This window comes from Telmatherina bonti (assembly GCF_933228915.1).
Source record: "Telmatherina bonti genome assembly, chromosome: 21".
In the NCBI taxonomy this organism is placed as follows: domain Eukaryota; kingdom Metazoa; phylum Chordata; class Actinopteri; order Atheriniformes; family Telmatherinidae; genus Telmatherina; species Telmatherina bonti.
The window spans coordinates 14,391,540-14,409,460 of record NC_136630.1 but is presented as its reverse complement, the minus strand read 5'-3'; the positions used below and the strand labels follow the sequence as shown (position 1 = coordinate 14,409,460).

General features: G+C 43.7%; 1 protein-coding gene across 13 annotated transcripts in view; it reads right to left on the bottom strand.

Moving 5' to 3' along the window:
• tcf7l2 (transcription factor 7 like 2) overlaps positions 1-17,921 on the bottom strand; it is an 86,251-nt gene that overhangs the window by 56,704 nt on the left and 11,626 nt on the right. For all 13 annotated transcript variants that reach the window (XM_079261309.1, XM_079261314.1, XM_079261316.1 and 10 more), the window contains exon 4: positions 207-308. In XM_079261309.1, the coding sequence (XP_079117435.1) occupies positions 207-308 (102 nt within the window). The remainder of the gene's footprint in view (positions 1-206; positions 309-17,921) is intronic.

Here is a 17,921-nt window from a genome sequence, read left to right as displayed (position 1 = left end):
CAGTGACCATCCTACCAGCGCCTCGAGATCACATAATACAAACATTTAAAGCACAAGCTGATAAAAATCAGGTGGGCAGGTTAGTGATCGATTTAAAGGAAGCGAAGATCCAAAAGGAAAACAGGCTTTTTTTTATGCTCTACTCTGAATAAAAGGGGAGGAAGAGCTGGTAAGAAAGGAAGAGTACCGAGCGGAGTGTTACTTACAACGATGTGTGCCGGTGAAGGGGACCTGGCATCTTTAAGTGCTTGTCTACTTTGAAGACCTCCTGGTTGAACATCTAGCAGGGGCCATTTCATCTGTAGGTACTGAATGGCAGAAAGGAAACAGAATGGAAAGAAAGAAAACAAAACATGTTAACAATGCAGAAAGCAAAAACCAAAAGGAACAAATTAAAAGTAAGACAAAAACAAGGGAAGGGGGGGGGACATTTCTTGACATGTGCATGGGTGTGAAAAATGAAAACATGGAGACACAAAGAAAAATCTTAAAAGCAGATGGTAGAAGGGATGAGGATGGCCTCAAGCATGCTGTGAGAGTCCGGCAGGAGAGAACACAGTAACTGATTAAATCACCTCTTTAAAAATACAAACAAAATTGTTTTGTTTAGTTTTTTTTCCCCCAGAAACAAACCAGTAACTTATAAATTTCCTAGGTTCAGGTAAAGTTAGATGTAGTTTGGTACACAGTTCATGGCTTTACAATGACCTAATGTCATCAGTGTGACTCTTGTCTGACTTTTTTTTTTTTATTATTGGAACCCATAAAAAAGGTAAAGCGTGGTGCCTCACCACGCTCCTGTGAGGCTAAATCTCCTGACTACCCTCATAAATGATTGACTTGGCTTCTATCAGAAGCCAGCCTGTCTGTCTGTCGTTCCCCCACCCTCTTTCTCCTACACACCCACACAAATGCAGAAAAACAGATAAGCAGAAACAAGGGTCATGAGAAACATCTGTCTGTGTAATAAACTGGGTGGAGTTCATTTGATGACATCCACTGTGTTGACCTCAAAAGGACTGTACCTGCACCCGAGACAACTTGGAAACTTTCTTTATCTTCACAGTTTTAGTCATCATGAACATGCACAAGCATTTCTTCTGACTGCACGGATTTGTCAGCAATCCAATCTGTGATCATCAGGTTTCCAGCCACCTTGCTTCAGGTAAAGTGGTTGCAGCAACTGGGGTAGACAAAACAAAGTCTGCCTTTTTGTTATATTTATATACTAAACTTATGCCTCTAAACCCAGTCTTTAAATGGCTGTAACTTAAAACACAAGTTTTTTTTTTTGTTTTTTGTTTTTTTTTATTAATAAATTAGCATCCGTCAAGTGATCTCCACACTTTCCAAATTCTATCAGAAAACTGGGTTCATCTCAAGAAACTAAATGAAGGAGAAGGAAGCGATTGCTGGTGCTGGATAATTAATGCAAAAGGAGGGTAGCAGGCTTACGTTGTAACCTTGGTGCCACTGATACTCATTAAAAATTGTTGAGATGCTTTATTACAGCTAAAGAGCTCTGACAAGTGAATCTGAACTCTGAGCTGCATCTATAATGCCATTTGGACACAAACCTTTGACATGATCAAAAAAAATGTGAGGGGGGCTTTCTTCTCTTCACACCATCTTAAATAACATTTTATGAGTGACTTGAGGTCTTCCTCGCAATAATGACCTTTGCATAATAACCTCACCATAATTATTGAACTCAGGATCACATGGTAGCCATTTAGTGACAAAAAGTTTGCCGTTTAATAAATCATCATCCATTCCCCGTGCAATCTAGCACAGAAGGAACTAGGCTTAATTATCTGCTGCTTTGTGGCGACACAAGTGCACAGGATTCAATTTCTCTCTGTTGCCATCTTGCAGAGGTGACCACTAGTTGGTATGCATGCCTGACAGTATCTTTGTATGTATGTGTGTGTGTGTGTGTGTGTCAGTGCGGGCCGGAGAGTGAGTGTGACGTGACCCTTCCTGAGACTGTGTCTAAATCAGTGGTAATTAGCGAAGAGTTCACTGTAGGGTGCCTGCCAGTGGTAGATGCTGGAGGGAGTTATTGACTCCATGTCCTCAGTTACAGCCCTGCCTGCTGCTTCGTACTCCTCCGCCACAACACTCATTTATGACCCAAAGACGACTTTCACAGCCAAAAAATGGGTTTGTTTATTTTTGTTTGTATGTCCTCAGAGTGGAAAAAGGAAAGGTTGTAAGAACTCCATTGCTAAGGTCCTTTTGGGGTTTTATGGACACCCCCCACCCCCTCTACCCCGCTGGAAATTAATTGCCATGAGTAGTTGAGAAGGGTTGTGTTTCACTAGTAAAGAGGAGAAGAGTGACAAGGCTGCTGTCATCTATGAGGTAATTGAAAGACCAGTGTTCATTGCTGCCATAGGGGCTTATAGGCAGAGGGGCTCGTAGGCACAGGGGGTTGTAAGCAGAGCGGTGCAGGAGAAAGACAAATTGTGACTCCAGCCATGGGAAACTTCTGCCATTGCATGTGTACACATGCTCACACATGCAAATATTCAAACACAGCTGCAGCTGGGAGAGGGGGTCGAACACGAGGACATTCTGAGGAAGTGGGGAAGGAGACCGAAAGTGACACCCCTAAAAGTGGCAGTGGGGTGGTGAGTCATCATACGATTGGAGAGCAGCGGTGTTGGGGCACATGCCCCAACAAATGGCTCCACTTCAGCCCAGCTATTGCAAATGTTCTCACATATTAATCTCTCCTGCAGATTTTATAGACATGCCGAGGAAGACTGGGGCTTGGCAAGCACCCGGCTTTCCGTTACCCCTCCTTCTTGGCATCCTGCCTCCTCTCTCGCTTTTTCTCTCTCCACCCACCCGTCTGCCCTGTTAACGGACACACTGCCTGGGCTTGAGTAGGCCATGACCTCTGACCCTGCTCTGCTAGCTCCGAGCCCCCCACTCCTCGTCCTCCCACCACCACCACTCTGCGACCTGAAAGCTCTCCTGCTATGAGGGGGCCCCCCGTGTAACTCAAGAGCCATTCCAATGTGACAAATTGCTCCAGAGTTCCAGGATAACTCTCTCTCTTCTCCTCCATCTCTCCAGCTCACTCCCCCTCCCACACACAAACACTAACCAGCCCCTCCTGACAGACCCCCGCTTAGTAAGAGCCGCCCAATGGATGCAATGTGGCTTTAGATTGCGCAGCTTCTCCCCTCTTTCAACCTTCCCACCCAAAGTTGTTCTCTTCTCCTACTCTGCAATGCTCCTCGCTTGGCCAGCACAACAATGGGAACTGAATGACTCAATTGTCTATGATGAAGTGAAAGAAAATGGAGTCCTCTGAATCTTTACAGAGGGATGAACTCACCCTCCTTCTCCTGATTTTGTCATCTACTGCAGTCCCAAGTGCATGGAGGGGACTGGTGAAGTAGGGTGATTTTCAGGGGTACAACAAACAATACATTTGTTGGTTATTTCAGTCAACCGCATTTCAAACACTCAATATAGAAAAGCTACCATCCTTACCAATAGGTTGCCAGAACCATATGCAAAATCTGTAAATACATTGCACTGTTTCAGCTCTATTTTGATCTTCTACTGTATATTTGAGCAAGTGCTTTCCCCTAACACTCCAAACCATTCACCCATACGCTACCGACTGCTGTTGTACCACAGTTCGGCGTGTTATAAGCAACAGAGTGTTAACCCAGATAGACGCCGACTGTCATCGCAGTGAAAACAAGCTGGGGCCCTGGTCCCAGTGTCATAGCTGAGGGGAACTTGATAAAAGGGCAAATAAAGGGGCATCATTGTCACATATCTGCATACTCTCTTACACCACTGATGTTTTTAACTCAGCCAGTTGGCAACAGCACCTAAAACATTTCTCTGCTACTCTTCGATTCCTCTTAAAGTTAAGTTTTTTTCCCTTTACATTTCACCTAAAAAAAAAACAAAAAAACAAAACACACATATTGACGAGGATGACAAAAACAAGTCCTCATTTATTAAAATTCTTTTATTTGTATGTGAATGACTGATGCACATAGTGGAGGATTGTTTTGTCTGTTTCTTGTCAACAACCAGCTTCTTTTCTATCAAGCCCTCATCTGATGTGTTTATCATTTGCTGCCTGGCGGCCGCGGCAACTACTGCCATCACACGGCTTGTTCGTTTTGGTTTGGATTAAGAGCAGAGGGCTTGAGACCAATCAAACAAACTGAGCTCCTTATGTGCCAATGTGGCTCCCAAACACTGCTCTCCTTTCCAGCAGGCGATCACGAGACAAATGATGAGGACCACTGGGGCTTCATCAAGCATTTCAGACATGTGAGCAATGTGAGAATGGAGGGTTAGACAGACAGAAAGAGACAGACAGATAGCAGCTTTGGTTTAGTATCAGCATATGGATGCTGGGTGTTGCTCCAGAGAGTCCAGTGGATCTTCAGGCCATCTGTGGCTGCCTCATATCCCAGATATGACACAGCTCTGCACAGGCATGTTTACAGATAACACATGTACAACCAGAGTCACCCCATTCATCTCCACTTTAAAATACTTTACATCATATTTCACTGATTCACAGCTGAACAATGCTCACCTATATGTGAACATCCCTGTGCGCCAGCTGGCCTAGCAGATCAGCAGGGAGAGTGCTCAGAGATGGGATTGACAGCTTACAGATTACACCAATCAAACTGCTACAATAAAGAGCTTTATTTAAGTCTGGAAATGATCAAGGCTAGTAAGAGAAGCCCATTCAAAGCTCTGCAAGTTAACTGCACAGGGCTTAAAAGATTAGTCCATCCGTTTGACTACAATTTTATCCCTTTAAAAATGAGTGCTGAGCATATTGTCTCGATCTGTTGTGGATAAGGCTGTCGGCCTTTGTCGTCACGCACAGGTGGAATGAGCAAAAACAAATGTGTGCTTATGCAAACACGGAATTTGTTGAGGAGGAAAAAGCAATTTTCTGAAATTCTGGGGTGGAGATGCTTAAAAGAGATGCTTTGAAATCCTTGATTAAAAAAAAAGGGAAAGAAAAGAAAGATTAGCCCACTCAGCATTGGGACACACTGTTGTGTCTGCTTCTGCATACACCTCATGTCTTTGCAGGAGTAGGTGTTGTGTAAAAAGAATGAAAAGAGTGCAAAAATTCCTTGATAAAACTGAGAGAAAGTTAGCCAACACTAGAGGGCCCATCATGGCTACTTTGGTCCTACTAATGCACATTTTATGAGTAAATATTAAAGGAAAAAAAGAGTACCCCACCTGCTCTGATAGCCTGAGGCATTTTGCAACCAGGAAAATAAAAGTGAAATGTGGGAAGGCCTGGGGTTTGCGTGCCCTGGGGCGGGAAAGGGTCCGTTGGGCCTGTATTTACTCCAAAGCCAGAACCGCTTGGGGGTTCCACTGGCCCCGACAGCACTGGGGCTGCAGACCTGATCCAAACCCCCACCCCACCCCCCTTTTCTCAACAATCTCCATCTCAACCTCAAACTCCCCTCTACTGCTTCTTGCAGAAAAACTCAACCTGACACTTTCATATATGCCTTTTTTTCTATGGGGAATGTGCACGTGACTCCTCCTTCCTCTCCACCAGACCCATACTTTCCTCACCCTTTAAAATGAGGCAATATACATAGGCTTGTGTAACTACTATTGTTGAAAATATCTCAGATGGTTGTACAGTCTGACAAAACCGGCAGCCCCACTTAAGTTTTTAACTGGCATGTTTTGTCATTTTTCTTCAGAGGTACTTGCATGACCACTGGACTTCAAGCCCATTTTGGGAGTTTGCTTCACTCCCTTAAACTCTGACTCATGTGATAAGCAAGGTTCCACTTGAACATTATTTACTTTGGAGGTGTGGGCAAATGTGCTGTTCAAACACCAGCTGATTGTCCAAAAAGTTTTAAAAGATTGCACAACAAGCAGCTGAAAAAAATTGTCTATGACAAATGGTTTAGTAAAAGCATAGTTTACTCCCTTTGCTTATAATGATTACAATGTGAAAGAATGCAGTCGAGATCACACACCTGGACGTAACTATAAAGCTTTCAAAAGTAAGCGTGAGGTCGACACGACCGCATTCCAAAATAGTAGCAGAAAGTAAACAGCGTTCCATATCTGACTTTTGCACCCGCTCCCCCTTTACCACTGTCCTGTGTCATTAAGAGTTTCTCTTGGCTGCTCTATAAATAGTGGCAGGGAGGGTGAAGGTCAGCAGGAGATGGCTGGTCTTCCATCAGCCCATTAATGAACAAGCAGTCTGGCACCTTTAGCATCAGGACTTGCAGCAGAATGTTGCCTCTTTAAGTCCTTTCTCCTACTCTATGCACTTCATTTACACAGTGTAATTCAGGATATGTGGCGCTTTTATTGCATTCCATAATCACTGGGAGCGACCAACTGTGTGGGGAACATGTTATACTTACAGGTTGGATTACCACAGTGGTGTCAAAAACAGCTTAATTGAGCTGTCTTTCAGAGTTGGGATGCAACCATAGTTAAATTTATTGATTAAAGAGCTCAGATAAAGTTAAATTACAGGTTTGTTCGCGGCATTATGGTCTTCTTTTTTAGTTATTTTGTAGTACCAGAACATGCAGTCTGATAAGTCAATTGGATATAAACTCAAGCATTTTTAGACTTAGTTTTTAGCTTAAAATACACATTTGTGTTAATATCCTCTTTCAAATCAATATGAAAAAAATCTCTTTACCTCAGTAAGCTACGTAATACAATACAGTAATGGGTCTACATTTATGATTGTTACTGTATCTAGATGTATCTTATCAAAGGCACCTGGATTAACTTGTTTTAGAGAAGTAGGCTAATGTCCAAACTGCCCAACTCAAAAACCAATGTGGAGGTGAATACAGTCTGATTTACACCTTAATGTCTAACATATGGCCAGGCCTGGTGGGTTGCAACCACACGCTCTCACTACAAGCTTACCTTTGTTTGCAGGATGCAGGCTGAGGGGTGTGGAAGAGAGAGTTAAAAAGCTGAACCGCAGCTAAGCTCTGCTGAGGGAGAAAAGTAAGCTGATTGTAGCGCCCACGTTCTGCCAGAGTGCTGTATTTGGTATCGCGCTAGAGGAGAGCTGAATACTACCCTTGATGTTTGTGTGTCTGGTTTTTTGTTCTGCAAGAGTTCACCATGAATTAGTTAAAACAGCAGACTGGATATAAGGAAGCTATGAAACATGCCTCAGAAGGAGAGAATGTGTACACTTCCAGGCTTCACAAAGACTTCAGGTATTCTGACAACACTACGTTCTATCACACAATTCCACCAACACAATATCGATCACAAAGTATTGTGTCAGCGCACATGCACACATAACAATAAGCAATTAATTTGCACAAAAGAATCACATGAAATCAACAGTTTACTGTCTGATTCACATGTGCAAACTCCTTGAAGCTGTTCAGCCTCCATATTCATGAGGCCGACTCCCTCAGCATACCCATAGATGAAGATTTGAGGGGTTTCAAATCAAGTCTTAACTATGGTTCCAGGTTACTGATTGTAACTCTACCAACTTGGGTGATACATCAGTTTAAGGCTATTTAGTTTTGGTCCCATTAGCTTTAAACTAACTCTCTGCTGTTGCTCAAATCTGGTATTTACAATGTTGGTACTTGAATGACACACAAGCAAATGCATGCACACTCACACAGCAAGGTACTGCTGCTTTGCCACGGTAGCTTAATGAATAAATAAGTAATAAGGACTTTGTTATTGGAGCTCATTAAAATGGGTGATGCTTCCAAGACAATAAGACCTGAAGAGGGTCAGGTGAGGCCGTTGTGCATCTGGGGCGAGAGCCCCTTACTCCAACCCCTAATCTATGTATGACCTGACCACATGGCCCCTGCTCTCACCTCCAAATAAACTCTGTCAATGTTGCAGCCCCAACCTTACCCTTAGCATCCCCATCTTTCCTGCTACACATTCATCTTTATACACACAAAGCTGCAACCACAAACACGAGAAGGCACGCACGCACGCACACACACCTCTCTCATGGCTAATTACCACTTAGCTCAATCACGTGGTGATCCGGCCATAAGAGCCCCCCCAATCTTCCTCCCCCGCAACACAAACAGCAGCACACATGCCAATTATTGATGAATCTTTAATATGGCGTTTTGCTAAGTCTCCATCTCATTTCCGTCCATTGAGCCAATGATTACACTTCCAGGAGAGGCTTTAGCGTCTCCCGCATTACATAAATAAAACCGAGTGAGAGAAAATGAGCTTAATGCAATATCATTGCAGAGATGAAATAAAAGTGACTTGTTCCATTTTGAGGAGATAGCCCCTTTCCCTCCTTCTGTCTTGCATCTCTGGCTAAGTCGGTATGAAAACCCCTCAACACAAAAATCCCACACCGCGATAACATGTCAATAATGAGCTGAGGCCATCTATTGATCAGCTTAATTTTGCATCTATTAGCTAGGGAACGGCTTGCTCCGGGGGCGAAGGAAGCCAGGCGCTAACACGCACCGACAGGCTGGATGGAGATCATTACAACTGATGTTCACACACACGCTGTGATTGACATGGAGATAAGGCAGGAGAGCGCCCAGGCTCGCACGCCTCCCCACACACTAAGCTAATGATACACCAAATGTGTGTACAGCAGTGTGTGTCTGCAGGAGCATGAGAAGAGAAAGAGCTACCATCTAGAAAGAGAGTTGGAGCAGGAGAAGCAGAGAAAAAGAAGAAAAGCAGGCCACACGCCTTTGCTAATTGGCTCAGTCAGATAGAGCTCATAAAGGATAAAAAAAAAAAAAAAAAAAAAAACATTTAGTGGTGCACCTGAGCTTTCTAGATCACCTTAAGTTGGTGTTATTTAAATACGATTCATAGAACCTCTCAGAAAAAGCAGCAGAGACCCAGATTGCATGGTTTCAGTCCAAACTTCCTTAATTTAGAGTTTGCGTAAGAAACTCAGAGACGTTCATTATGAAAATCATTTGTTTTGATGTGATTGCAAGCTTTACGTGCTCCATGTCAACACAGCAACCACAGAAGCTGAAAAAAAGCTGGGGAAAGATTCCTTTCCTCTGAAAATATACTGACTTTCTCCCTTTTCCTTTCACACTTGTGAAAATGAAACAGGGAAAGGTCAGATTCTGGACCCTTAAAAGGAAGCCTACAAGATTCACCATTTGTCCACGACTTAAATCAATAATCACTCTATTCAATCATATACGCTCGGTAACAGAGCTGGGAGATTTATTTAAAGTCTAAATTCCCATTTTGTTTGTATTTTACATCTTCTTCTCTGAACGTCTAAACCCAGTCTGGCATAGAAAGATGAAGAAATGAGAACATTTGTTTAGAAGGAAATAAAACCTGTTTCTGAAGAATCTGAAAAAGAATCATCAATATCTTCTTTAAGTCAAGACTGACATGGATTTGACCATTCCCCTCTCAACAGCAGATGGTCTTCAGTGTGTCTCCATCAGCTTTATATAACTAAGGGAATAAATCATTTGCAACATTGAAGCTGCTCAACTTTTTTAACTGAGCTACAAGTTCTCATATTTAAACAAAAGGATGGAATTAAAATTTTATTCTTAAAAGCTGACTGGACAAAAGTGTTTAATACTTGTTAAATACTTAATGACTATAAAATTAAGAACTTATTTGTAGGAGGAACACCAGCACTTTGATCAGACTCTAGGGGACCCCAAGGGACTCTGGAGCCAGAGGCATTTTAGATGTGGTGCCAAACACAAAACCACCTGATGTAAACTTCATGTCCAGAGTCTATGCTTGCATCTCTGGTACCCTTCTGCAAGAGCCATTGTTAAAAAGGTTCTAAGTTCAATACAGTTCCAATAAATTTGCATGGTTTAAAATACACAAACAACAAATTCCTTCATTTGTAGAGATGGCATTAAAACAGACTGAAACAAGGGAAGGTTTGTTTTTGAGCCAACAAGAAATCCAGTTTCAAGTTGTATCCATATGTAAAAAGGTGTGCAGATAATGTGACGTGACGCCCATTTCTCAAGTTAACCTAGCCACCTCTGCTGCAAACAACCTGGCTCAGCATTGATGCAACAAGCTGAAATACAGATTTCTGCACGCTACCCCTACAGGAGAAGCTGATGCCAGGTGTTTGCATCTGCAACCCTTACCTTGCTGTGTATTTGTCTACACCATCAGTACACCCAAGTTTTTAAGGGAAGAAGATTTTGTTTTATGTCAGATAGGTTCTAGGGATGTAAGGTCAGAGAAAAAAAAAAAAAAAAAACCTTGGCTACAAACTGTGTGTTTTTGTCAGCTGAGGGATGCAGTGAAGGGATCGAGGGAGCAACGGGAGGAGGGAGGTGAGGGTTGGGGGAGGAGAAGAGAAGGGGGGGAAAAAAAAAAAAGCCCTCAGCCAAGCCATCAAGTTGAACATTGAACTTCACAGTAGTAGCTGCCTTTCTATGCCTCTCCTTTTGATGTTACCTCCAAAGCAAAGGATCAAAGGCTTGGAGTGTGGCGTGGGGAAGTCCCAAGCTCTTAGCCTGCCAGCCTGTTATATATGCAAAAGTCTACGCCAAAAGAGAGGGAGTCAGGCAGAGAGAAAGAGACAGAAAATGCAAGGGGGGGGCGAGAGAAAAAAAAAAAAACGAAGCTTGCATGGAATGTAGCTAAATTGTATGTTTTGTGTCTAATGAATGACAAGGAAGATGATGCAACCAGCCAGCTAGTTACAGTATGACGTAGAGCGGGATAAAGTGTGCGCGCGCAGAACTTTTAAAGAACAGTCACTTGACACTCAGAGGGCTGGGCATAAAGGCGAGGAATGGGACGGGACGTAGTGGCAGTGTGTGTGTGTTACCCTCACAACTTCCCGTCAAATGCACACACGCTTCCTCACTCCAACCCCCGGCTCCTCTTCGACATCAAGAGGGTGAGAGACTGTCGTCTTGACATAAATATACAGAGTGCCGCTAAAGTGAGGACTACAGTAAACACAGTCCACGTGAAATCCTGGTTGTGTCTCACTGGAGCAGACACACACACAAACACACTGTGGGCTCAGCTGGGCCACAGAGCGGAGCAGAGGTGTGCTAAAATTGACAAATCTCTACGAGACAAACACAATCAACACACACACGCGCGCTGACACAAACACACTGACACACACCCTTTCCCCAAGGCTGTAGGATTAAGAGGTCCAGCTGGCTGACAGCAAGCCCTTCCTTCCCACGTATCCCGTCGATCTCACCCCCCTCTCTCACACATACCCACCCTCGTCCCTCCACAGCCCTTCCCACACCTCCATCCGCTCATACAACAGCCATCCAGCTCACCTATTCTGCCAGGAGGACACACCTGAGTGCGTTCGGCACAGTTAAAGTATTTGCCAACATTTTGAAAATCCTAAAGATAAATGCTTATGTCAACCGGGGGTGGGGGGCGACGACACCTCATATCAACAGCTTTTCAATCCATCTAGTCTTCCTGTCTGTGATGCTTGCTGGATTCATCCCCAACATTCATGGTACTGAAAGATGGAGGAGAAGCAGGGGAAAAGGAGGAGCTGAGATTGATCAGATGTTGATGATAAAAATAAGAGAAAGTGAGGCAGAAGGAGCGAGGAAAGACAGCGAGAGCTGCTATGTCTCAACAAAAATGTTCCCCATGCAGCCACGGAGCTGCTTTAAAGGTTCAGAGTGTATTCCAATGTGAAATGCGATTCCAATGTTAGAATTACATTAATGAATTTATGCAATTAATGAAAGAGGAGAACAAGCAGCCAAAAAGGATCTGAGTGCACAACATGAGTTTTGAATGATTAGGTTCTATAAAAAAGAGGGGAAGTGAAATCAGGCAAACCAAATGTCATCAGCAGGTGAAACATGAAGCTGGTGAGTTGATTCAATGACTTTTAGGAAACGTAACATGTTTTTTTAAAAAAAAAAAAAACACACATACACAAAATAAATAAATACACCTGCTGATATTTGCATTTAGGTCCTCAGCTAACAGATCTCACATATGAATTCCTCAACTTAATTCATCATTGCGGTGCCAGAGGTGAGCGGAGGACTTCATGTGGGTGAAAGATAAAGCAAGTTTAGATGAACACCAAATAAGAGCGGCAGGAACGGAGTCTTATTTTAGCTGCGATCAAATCCAGAGGTTGTTAAAGGTGGGTTTGTGACTGCCAAGCCCAGCGAAGAGCTAATGAGAACAGAAAAATTGTGCAAAAAAAAAACCATCACTGACAAGGGCAGATTGCTACCACAGATAGGGTTGGGTGGGGTATGGGAGGTGGAAAAAAAATAAAAACAGACAAGGCAGCGGTGAAAGGATAGAATAAGAATTAGGGAGTGAGAAATGTAGAAGGGAGAGAGCGAGAGATGGAAGGCAGGAAAAAAATTCACAATGATGACACGTAAGTGCAAAGAGCGATTAAGGATTTACTTTCAAAAGGACTCCCATTGATCTTTTTTGATAGACCTGCAATAAATCAAACCGGATTGACTCGCATGAGAACCAAGCCTAATCCTTTAGTCAGATCCAGGAGAACTCCAACCAAACCAGCTGTTAATTTAGGCTTTACAAGATAAAGCGGGAGAAATCCAACCTGATGTACCCTAGGGCAGAGGCTTACATCATCTCTGTAAAGCAATCAACTTATTGCCAGTTCAGAGAGGTAATCAGAGCACATACTGAGCGGGTGAAGAAGAAGAGAGGGGAGGATTGCTTGGTGGAGGGAAGCAGAAAGAGGAAAGGGAAGACAAGAGATGACCAAAGAGGTTGAAGAAATATAGTAATATGAGAGAAGAAATACTTTTTTCCAGGATGCTGGACAGATACACAAGTCTCAAAACAATAAAGCTTAACTTTGAGAGAGAAAAAAAAAACAACATGTTTACATAGAATTCGACTCCAATTATCCCCTGAGTTTGAAGATGAAACAGAGAAAAGCTTGCTAGCTGCAAACAGTGGTTCTCTGGGATGACAGCAGGGACTGGAGGATGGATTCAGTCCTCCCCATCTCTCTCACTCACTCTCTCTCTCTCTCTCTATTCCTATCCATCTCTCTGTCTCTCTCTCTCTCTGCACCACCCTGTAATTTCCCTGGAGGCCAGTTTAGACCTTGTCCCCATCCCCAGCGGCCAATGCCACCTCAGCCGGGCTTTGCCAGCCATACTGTGGCTGCACATAGCACAACCATAGTAATTAAAATGGTTATTTTTGTTTGGGGGAACAAGAGGGATTTTTTTTTTTTTTTTATCCGCACTCTGGGCGGAAGCATTGCAAGACCTCATCCAGGCCACACTGAGCAACCCGTGCTGATCTTTTTCTTACAGTTGTACACAGCTTTTTTTTTTTTTTTTTTTTTTTTTTTAATGTCATCTGGATGTTATGGTGGTTTTAGTTCCCCTTTCTGAGCTGGGTGTGTGATAACACATTAGATGATGAGGAGAAAGCCCTAAAAACTACACAAATCCCCTAATGCCACACACACTGACACAAAGCCTCATTAGCTCCCCATCTCCCTTGTTGTTAATGTCCTGTTTACGGCGCAAAACAACCAGATCAGGACTGAAATCCAATCAGAGCGCTTCGCAGGGCCCTTCAAGTCAGCCTCACATGAGAACTGAGGAGAAGCAGGCCTTGTAGTCTCTGGACACTGTCCAAAGGAAACCAAACCTCAGGAGTCCAAACAAAACCACACATAAAATCGGAGTTAAAACAGCAGCCACTATTCAGCCTATCATGACCCCACCAGCACACAAAGACACGCACACACAAACACACACTCTCTGACCCCTGCCTGCCTATCCTCTCATGGTTACACTGCATGCACACAGGGATCATGCCGACTTCAGCGGGGCTCCTCTAAAGTTGCTGAGCTGAGTGAGGCTTGGTGACTTGGGCTTTGACATGGTGTTGTTGGTGTGTGTGCATATATAAACACACACACACACACACACATACACACTCATACAGGACGCATCCATGTAAAGACTGCCACTTAAGCTCAACTCACATCAGCCTGCGCTATCTTTAGCAGCTGGGCTAAACTTTTAAGACCACAACCCCCCACCCCTACCCCGCCAACCAGCCTCCTCTGACTTCAAATAAGACAGACTGGCTCTTTGGCAGTGGCTGCCCACTGGCACCTCCCTCCACGGCCACAAGGTCACACGTTTAATTACACAGAAAGTAGTAATCTCACCAGACAGATGGCAAGCAGGCCGCCTCTTAATTATTTGATGCCCAATTGAATCATTACTGATGTTATTTACTGAAATATGGCACGCTGAAAACACTACAAAAAAGTAGATTTGCTATACAAAGGAGGGGGGGGCGGGGGTTGTTGGGTCAAGGCAGTGTTGGGATATGGCAGATGCACGTCGTGCCAAGCAACTGTGACTCAGATCAAAAAGGCGTCAAGAACACAAGCGCGACTGTGTTAGCTTTTGGGAAAAATTGGAAGCTTAATACCACAGCAATCAGTGCCAGAAAAAACACATCCTTTCTTTTTCTTGAAACCGAGTCTGGTACAGAACATCGGCTTGTGTGGAAACAGTCGGCTCCCAGCAGCTCAGCTGAGGAAACCGCACGACAAGGCCTATTTAAAACGTGAGGAAGTGTCTGCCTCTTAAATGAAAGCCAAGGGGGAAAGAAATAAAAAAAAGTAAAAATGGGGAAAAGTGTTTTGGATACTACAGTTTTCTCTTCCTCTTCGGGACAACCAGTTTGACACTGGGGAGAATCCCTGTGGGCTCAACTACTTTCATGAAAAACCCTGAATGGCAAGTGTGAGCCACAACCTCTCAGCATCAACCCCTTCCCCTGTTGATGCCTCACTCATTGTTTCTTAGCTCCTCCTGCCAATAGCTTCTGTGAACAATTAGAGGTTGACTTTCCCAGCTTTTCAGACCGCATCATCTCAAGTCTCTGGCCAGGAAGCTCCAGTGACTGGGCCGTTGTGCCAGAGAAATGATTCTCCACAAGTTCCGTTCTGAGTTTTGCTCCAACTATTAGTGATACCTCTGTCAGCCAGTTTGTGATAGAAAACGACCACAAAGCTAAATAACAGCATATTAAATGCACTGACTGGAACCATTAATGTCAAGTACAAAATGTTTTGAGGAGAGATCATTTCTGTGTGTGTGACTGTGGGGGGGCTACCACTTGGATGCCTAAACTTGGATTTTTTGGCTGAAATGACTGGAAATTCTCCAGCCAAGTTGGGGTAACTCCTGCTTGCACCATCGGATTACATAACAAACCCAAACCTAATGTCTTATTATGCAATTTACAAGTGAGGGAAATGTTTCATTTAAACTTCTCAAAGGATAATGGAAACATTAACTATCTGGTTCAACTTTGTGCTACTGGTAACTATAATAAGTGTGGAAACTCTCCACTAGCTGGGAACAGTTGAGAGGCATGTCTACTCGTGTAAAATGATCTCTGGGAGCGTATAGAAAACTTCCATGATTTTTTTTTCTGTCTCAGTCAGGGTGAGGAATTTCTCTGGCCTCTATAGATGGTAGACAGCAGTTGTTCTCCCATGGGGTGGAGAAGGGTGGGGGCAAGCATTTGGAAAGAAGCAGGCAGGCGGATAAGGAGAAAATGATGACTAGATCTGCATATTTGCAACATGGGATTTTTTTTTTTTTTTGGAGGAAGAGGGGGGGTTCAGGACTCAAAATGATCCCAAAGGCAGGAGCAAAATATCTGAGAAGGAGGAGTCCGTGAAACTTTGCCTAGAAGGCTGAGAGGAGACACAGTAATGGCTCCCAGGAACATCTATAACATCATCACCCTGAAAGGACAAGGACTGCTGGGGGGGTTGTGCAGTTTTCCAGTTGTGTGGGGGAAAAACTGAAACACGACTGTTTCACTGTTTAATACAGTATACTTTGGATGTCTACAACATTAAAACCTTTCACAGAGGAGTGGAGGGGTATTTTGTGACATGGGACATCTTACACTCTTAACACTATGTTGTCATGAAAATAAACTTGTGAATTTAAATCAAACAGAAACCATTAAAAATCCAAAGCTGAAACTCAAGTTCCACCTATTACTGAGCCAAACATTTAGGAAGTATTTTCTCCTATCTTTTTAATAACGGTACACAAGTAAAAATAAATAATCATGAGCAAAACAGGTGTCAAAAGTAACGTTAATGGTTGTATGTGTGGCGACCTGATGCAACACGAATTTATGGTTTTTACCTCAAAGTTAAACTATATCATTTACATTTAAGAGAGACTCCACTCCATTATTTCTAACAGATGTGCAAAGACAAGAGTGCAGGTTGTATGAATGGTGAACGCAACGGCTGCAGGGGCTGCACCAACAGGCGGACACAGCAAATTTAAGCCACTGGACTAAATGGATTCCTGCTTATTTCACCCCCCTCTGTCAGGGAATTCTAGCTGATGAGGGGTCCCAGTGGCCAACACTTGACCGTGGGCCTTGCAGTTTTTCCCCAGCTGCTGTATGGCAGGCATGGGTGGCAGCGCCGGCACCTGTCTTTGACAAGCCTCGGCATTCACACCGACTCTGGTTTCCTAAGTCTGGCTGCCTGGCAGTCAGGTGACATATAACGCACACTTTCTCTGACAGACTCCGATCCAGATCTACAAAACCAAGCGGCACTTAAGCGTGATCCCAAGCACTTAAAAAGCATCGGCATCACAGAGAGTGAGAGAGGTCTTAGCCTCTCACGTCTCTCTCTCTCTGTTTCTCTGTCTGATAGCAAACCCTGCCCAGATTCAGGCTGCGGCTTGAAGCTGTAAACCAAAGCTTCCCTCAACGCCTCTCACCCGCCCGCTTATGCTCTAACCACTGTTTTTGCATACCACTCAGCTTGTGTAACTGTTGAGTGGTTTCGCTCCACCAACACAATAGCTGTGTAACAGACTAAGCATAGTAAAGCCATCTAAAGTCAAAACAGATACAAAGAAAACCTGCAAAAAAAAAAAATAATAAAAATAACTTAAAGCATCTGAAAAGAGTGAAATAAAATAAAAGCAACATGTATTTTGTTTCCAGCAGCTGAGATTTCTCAGGTGACCCCTCTACAGTGTATGTGTATCCACATCGACGATACAACTATAACTCACTGCGTAACTTAGGAGTTCACAGTAAGTATAAAAGTCAGTTTAGGGTGAAAATTCATTGCAACATAATGAACAAAAACAAACCCTGTGGCAACTTAGTCTATGCAGTTTGCTAATTATATCAAAGGTTTATAAATATACTACTTGATAAGCTGACAGTTGAAGGAGATATTTAGATGGCCACAGTGTGCCTACACCTGCTGCATAAAGAAAAGGGAATCATTTAACTTGTGGGGCAGTGAGGGGCGAGGAGGGGTGCTGCTGACAAGACCTGATTGAGCTCTTGGTATGGCAAAGCATTCTGGTACTCACTCTGCTGCCCAGCAGACCACAGCCATGTTTCCGCACCTCATTTGCAAAGCAATCCCACTTCCCTCCCACTCGGTGCACTCAGTGCATCTTTTTGTCATTTCCATGACTGGGCTCCATTGGTTTTGTCCAAGTGGTGTAGGAGTGGTGAAGTTTGGAACCAGATCTCAAAAGAGGCTGCTCTGCATCCAACGAGAATCCTCACTTGGAGCCCCGTCCTCCATAAAAACAAAGAAAAGTACACACCCAACTAATCAACTGAGCCAACACACACTTACCTCTTTCCTTGCCTGACTAATGTGCCCTGACACTCGTACATCACCCATAAATTGGCCAAATGAATTAACCACGGCCCCTGCTTAGCTTTACGGGCCTTAAATGGATTTTCTCTCTCCAGGTCTGTCCAATAATTGCATTTATCCATCTTGTTGAAGCCAGGTTTACACACTCGCAGAGATCATGCCAATCCCCCGGATGCATTTTCCGCTCTGGTGACAAGAGTGGAAGAGATTT